The sequence below is a fragment of the Mesocricetus auratus genome, unplaced genomic scaffold (assembly GCF_017639785.1).
Source record: "Mesocricetus auratus isolate SY011 unplaced genomic scaffold, BCM_Maur_2.0 Super-Scaffold_100004, whole genome shotgun sequence".
Classification (NCBI taxonomy): Eukaryota; Metazoa; Chordata; class Mammalia; order Rodentia; family Cricetidae; genus Mesocricetus; species Mesocricetus auratus.
Window position 1 is genome coordinate 40,474,839 of NW_024429189.1, and position 6,000 is coordinate 40,480,838.

At 40.8% G+C, this 6,000-nt stretch overlaps 1 protein-coding gene across 2 annotated transcripts in view; it reads left to right on the forward strand.

Moving 5' to 3' along the window:
• Nucleotides 1-5,011, forward strand: part of Pdk1 (pyruvate dehydrogenase kinase 1) — a 36,237-nt gene extending 31,226 nt beyond the window's left edge. For both annotated transcript variants that reach the window (XM_040745570.1, XM_040745569.1), the window contains one exon: nt 1,422-5,011. In XM_040745570.1, coding sequence (XP_040601504.1) covers nt 1,422-1,562 — 141 coding nt within the window. In that variant the 3' untranslated portion in view covers nt 1,563-5,011. The remainder of the gene's footprint in view (nt 1-1,421) is intronic.
• The last annotated feature ends 989 nt before the right edge of the window (nt 5,012-6,000 follow it).

Below are 6,000 nucleotides of genomic sequence, written 5' to 3' on the forward strand. Positions count from 1 at the left end.
GATAGCAAGCATCTTTACCTGCTTGAGCCACGCAAATACACAAATAAATAAATGCAATAATAATACTATTTTAAAAACACTGGTTACATGGCTGGTGCTCTAGTTTCTTGTTCCGGCCACTAGATGGCACCTATTTTATAGGCAATGCTCAAGAATTTTGTGAGAAAGAAAAGGTTGGCCTGGAAAGATTAAATTCTTTATAGCCATTTTTTATTTTCAACATGTCATTGTGAGGAACTTAAATATGACAATATCAGTGCAGTATTTTCAACACTAATGTAACATTGTGATATATGTTTAGACTACTCAGAGCACAGAAGTAGAAATTTCTTCTATTTGGGAAAAGCTAGAATACAAGCATTTTACTGAAGTCATCACACCCAGTCACATTAATGATCTTATTCAGCATCATCAGGAGGAAATTGCTGGTTCTGGGGAATACCAGTGGCCTATTGTCAAAATTCTGGAAACTCCTACTGTGAAGACAGTAATAGGAAGTATAGTTGTCCCTGGCTTCCGTTGTCTACAGGAAGTTATAGAGTGATGGATGAATGATTGTGTACAGGAAACAGAAATACATGTTCAGTGACCAAAACTGCTCTAATGTTGGGAGGAGAAAACCCAGTATTTGGACTGGGGTGTTGCTCTGTGACAGAGTGCTTGCTTCACAGACAAGAAGACCCTGTGTTCAGGGCATGGGGAGGGAAAAACACTGTTCATATAAAAGCACTGTTCATGTAAAAGCCAAGACATCTTAGATTTAGCTTGATATTTATTGATGACAATATTGGTATGTTCAGCTTTTAATTTTTTTAAAAGATTATTTTATGTGTATGTTTTGCCTACATGTATGTCTGCCTGATGTATGTGGCGCTCAGAAGAACTCATCAGGTGTTTTGCACTGAGTCAGAGATGGTAGTGAGCTACTGTGTGGGTGCTGGGAACTGAACCCCGGTCCTCTACAACAGCAAGTGCTCTTAGCCACTGAGCCATCTCCGTCCCTGTAATAGCATTTTTAATAATACACTGCTACATAGTGAAGAAAACTGGGCTTCTTCTCATTAAATCTGTATATATATATTAGGGTATATCTGATTTTTATGCTCTTACACTTAGCCAGCTTTTGCTCCTAGCTGGGCGTGCACTTTGCAAGAGTGTCTATTCTACCTTGGTAGACGTTTCTGGACTGGCTGGCTAGGAAGTGATAAGAATAAATCCAATCACTGTGTTATTGGTGCCACGGATACAGTAAATAGCATGTTTCAAAGATGGCCGCCCTGAAGATGTGTGCGGCTAGTAATTAATTGGTAGGTGCCGGTGGAATGATGTTTACCTATAGTCATTGTTTACCAATGTCTATATTGTCTCAGATAATGAATTCTCAAAAATGTCTGACTTAGAGGACTTCTTTTCAACCTCAGGCTCTGTCAACAGAATCCATTGAGAGACTCCCTGTGTATAATAAAGCTGCCTGGAAGCATTACAAAACCAACCATGAGGCTGACGACTGGTGTGTCCCCAGCAGAGAGCCCAAAGACATGACCACATTCCGAAGCTCTTAGATGCACATGGGACGCCTGGAAAATCCAAATGTGGTTTTGCTAAGTTTGGAAGAAATGTGTTTTTGGAGCCACATTGTACCAAATATGTCATTTGTGATTTTCACAATTCATGTTGCTAAAGCTCCTAAAGGATCAATTATACCAACTGTACTCTGATATGTTTGGTTAATTGGACATATTTTTAAACACTCATAGTATCAACTTCCCTCTGTGTGGTAGACCACTGAGTGTGAAGTTTCTGGGTTTCTGGAGGAAGTTGAGTAGTGATTTTCAACTTTTCATTTATGTCGGCTAGAAACATAAAGAATGTGGAGTAGCTGGTTAGTGGCTTGCTTTTGGAGTTCTGTCACCTGTTGGTGGTAACAGCTAATTAGATGGTTTTCTCTTCTTCCACGAAAGCAGAACACAGTGGTACCAGTAGGACCTTTCATGCATTGTGTACTGAAATGAATTATCATGGCATCCCTTTATTGCAGAGGGTTGATATTTCTGATTTCCTGCAGAGCTAAGTCTCAATCATAGGATCAACGCAAGGGATTTTCTTTAAGAACAATGATGTCTCTCTTTAGCCCTAGCTGGCCTTGAACTCGACGCCCATCCTTAGCATCCCGAGTGCTGCAATGGAGAAAGGTGTGTCTGGTGCATAAGAGAAATGTTTATGCCCAAACAAGCCAAGTAGCAGCAGAGAATGAACTAGAGTCAAGCACGGACTGAACCTACTGACTGTTAAGATTATCTGATGGCGCTTTTGAAAGAATTCATTTTTCTGGGTCCTGCTCCAGGCACCGGAGGCTGAAGGCCAGGAATGAGTTTAATCACTCTTCAGAGTGAATAGTGATACCACTGCTGTTGACAAAGTGACAGATTGGATTGGTAGGCTTTGGTTCTCCTGTTTCCAGGTCAGATTGCTAGACTTTAGGGGATGTAATCTAAATCTCAGGCCTGCTACTATTGAAAGCAGAGTCAGGAACAGAGAGATGAGGCTGACCTCAGTCACCTTGGTTTTAAGTGGTAACTAAGGAACATGCATTTTTTTTAAAACCCAGATTTCTTTTTTTTTTTAATCAGAGAAAAGTCAGCTTAGATTGGTTGCAAAACCCCTTTGTATCTGTGTGGTAGTTTAAAGTTTGCAAATGCTTTGAGGTATTAGGACATTATTTGTGTCAAAACACAGAGTTGTGGAACCTTGGTTCTCACTCCGAGTAACTTGGAGCCATAGCCTGAGCTATCCCTGCTGATCACTGTCATCTGTCAGGGTTATTCTTACCACATCTGTTAAGTGATGAAGAAATACTTGAAAATGTGCTTGGCCACTTACCTGGAGGGATCTGGGGGTTTGGTTTGGAAAGTGATGAGTTAAAGCATCTCACTCTTAACAAGATTTATCAAATTACCACTGCATCCCATAGATATATACATATTTAATACAAAAGCCAAACCATGCAATATGACACAAAATAGAATTCTTGTACCAAATGATAGAAACTTGCAGGTTGAGGATGCCCAGGGTGGTCAGTCCAGGACCCTCATGTGAGAGGTGAGGGACCTGAAACTCAGGTCCTGTTAGCCCAGGGCTTTTAGCTAATATGACCAAATGTTGGAAAAGACACACCTTATACCCACTGTTCCTAATTGAGGACTTTGTAAGAAATAATAGACCATGTTCATGAGTGACATTTATTCCATGTATTACAATTATTAGCTTTAAATTACATTTTCTTGCAATGATGAAATATTTTGTACAACTGTCAATAAATGTACTATTTTTACTTGTGAAATAATTTTCCTTCTCCAAGGAATTAGGATGTCCCCTCCCCCATTTAAGAGCTAAGAAATGTTTTCAGACAAGAAGTAAAATTATTTTACTTAGGTCTCTTGTTAAGGTGTAACACCTTTTGCTTTGTTATCATGGTAATGGATGGAAAATTGGGTGTGAAAATGTTCAGGGTGGGGGGTGGCTTTTTCAGAGTTTCTTTTAAAGATACCTGAAAGGTTTTTAGAGTCTCAAGGTGAGCTGGTTGGTCTGTTAGCAGTTATCTTATATGGTATAGATATAAATAGATTGATGGTCAGGGGGTGGATAGCAATTGGTTTGCATAACCTGGGCAGTTAATGAGTATGCCAGTGCATTGTAAGAATATTCCATGCTGCAGTTTAAAATGGCGGTTGGTTTTGATGCCTTTACACTTAATAGTAGTCAGTGTCTTCCACTGTGAAGTTTCTACATGGAGATATTAAAGCAGAGTTCTACCATAGTATAAGGTGTTTTCTCAGTGACAGTAAGCTGGAAACATGGACCAGCTCTTTTCAAATAAATCTGAGTCACTTAAGAAATTTTAGAAATATACTCATGTCTTTTAAAGAACAGCCTATTTCACCATCAACGCTCAACAGTCTATAAATGCTCAAGAATCATGAATAGGTACCAGCAGGTAAAAGCAATGGCTATCAAGCCTGGCAACCTCGTTCTTTCCTCAGAACACACATGGTGGAGGGAAAGAACCAGTTACCCCCTGAATTGTTTTTGGACCTCCACATGGGCACTGATGGGATCCCCACACATACCACACAACATAAAAGGAAACTTCAGTTGTAGCTGGGTGTCTTGCACTCTCTTAACTGTCTCTAACAGGTGTTTGAGGCAGGTTTCCAATGTGTAAAGTCTACTGGGGAAGCAGGTAGTAGAGTTTGTGTGGTTTGAGTTACCCTAGGTTTTCATTATCTAATATACTGCCAATGATTGACATGTACTGTGTAGATGGAGAGCTGATGTATAATTTTGAAAAGCTGTGGATAACTTTCCACAGTAGAAATGTAGGAAGGGGCTTAGCTTAACCACCACTACCTTCTACTTAATGCTGATGGAGTGTCTGAACTTCTGTGGTCAAGGCAGATGGTATCCTGTTCTTCATTGATAGCACAAGAGCATCACATCTTTCACTGTTAAAATAGTAAGGTCCAGCCAGCATGGTGGCACACCTGTAAGTGAATCTCGCGAATTTGAGCCAGCCTGGTCAGCATAGGGCATTTTGGGCCAGCCAGGGCTACATAGTCCCTGTGGTTTTTGTTTGTTTTAAGACCAATAAAGTTCATTTCAGTTACAGAGGGAAGGGAAAGAGTTGTGTGGCTCTGATGTAGCTCAGTAAACTTATATCGTTAGCTTTACAAAGAAATGTGAAGCTTCAAAGGATAGGTGGCCAGGGTTAAACTTGGTTGTTTTTACGGGAGGAACTACTCATTATAGCTGATCAACTTCTGGTCTCAATACCATTAATTTCTCACAGTCAAACCCAAGACACTCAAAAAATAATACAACTAATACTTTGTGAAGTTATTTTTTCATGTCAGAAATGAATGCATTCCTATTTTACTTAGTCCTGGCGTTTGTAAACTACTGTACTATTTGTTCTACTTTTGTGTTTGGAAAGAATTAAACATTTTACTGCCCACTTTTTTTTCTGTAGTCTTCATTTTTCTTCAGCAAATTTTAATTGTGGATTTTAATAGAATAATGTGTGTAATAGCACTGTCCTTAAGTACAAAGGAATCACGCACTCTCTGAGTGGAAATGTAGGTATAAATACTGTTTTGCTGGTAACACCAAGGATGACATTTTGGGGTCACTTCTGGAATAGCATGTACTTGAGACTTGACAAGCTGAGGGGCAGTCGCATTCCACTAGATATATGACGCCGAGGAGGAAGCCAGCCAATTAGACGACACAGGCCTACTGTCCTGCTGCTGGGCATGGGGTGCTAGAGTGTACTGAGCAGAGGCAGGAATTGGGTGCGTTAATATGCAAGCTTGTTCCCACACTTTCTGGGCAGCGGAAGGTGCGAAAATTTCTCCCTTAGAACCGAAGCTCGGGGAGTGGGTGGGCAGAGTTTATCTGTGCAAGTGTGAGGACCTGAGTTTGGATCCCAGCACCCACCCTTAAAGAAGCTGCATGTCACAGTGCACCCCGGAGTCTTAGTGCTGAGGGGAGAGATGTGCGAGGATCCCTGGGCTGTGACTCAGTCTGGCTGATTGAGAGCTCTGGGTTCAGTGAGAGACCATCTCAAGAAACAAAATGGAGGTTCTAGAGCAGTGGTTCTCAACCCTCCTAATACTGTGACCCTTTGATACAGTTCCTTATATTGTGACCCCCAACCTTAAAATTATTTCATTGCTACTTCATAACTGTTAAGTTTGCTACTGTTAGGAACTGTAATGGTTGAGAACCTCCGTGACAGAGGAGGATACTTCTGGTATCTATATGTGCATGCACAGGTGAGCACACACACACACATACACACGTACACTACATACACAATCTCATGCAGTCACATTACTGTATTCCCAATTCCTCCGAGGTACTGGATACTTATCCTGAGGAGGCTCACATGTTTCAAGGGGCCTTTGATGTCTGAGAAAACTCTGTCTTGCTCTCCTGGGACTG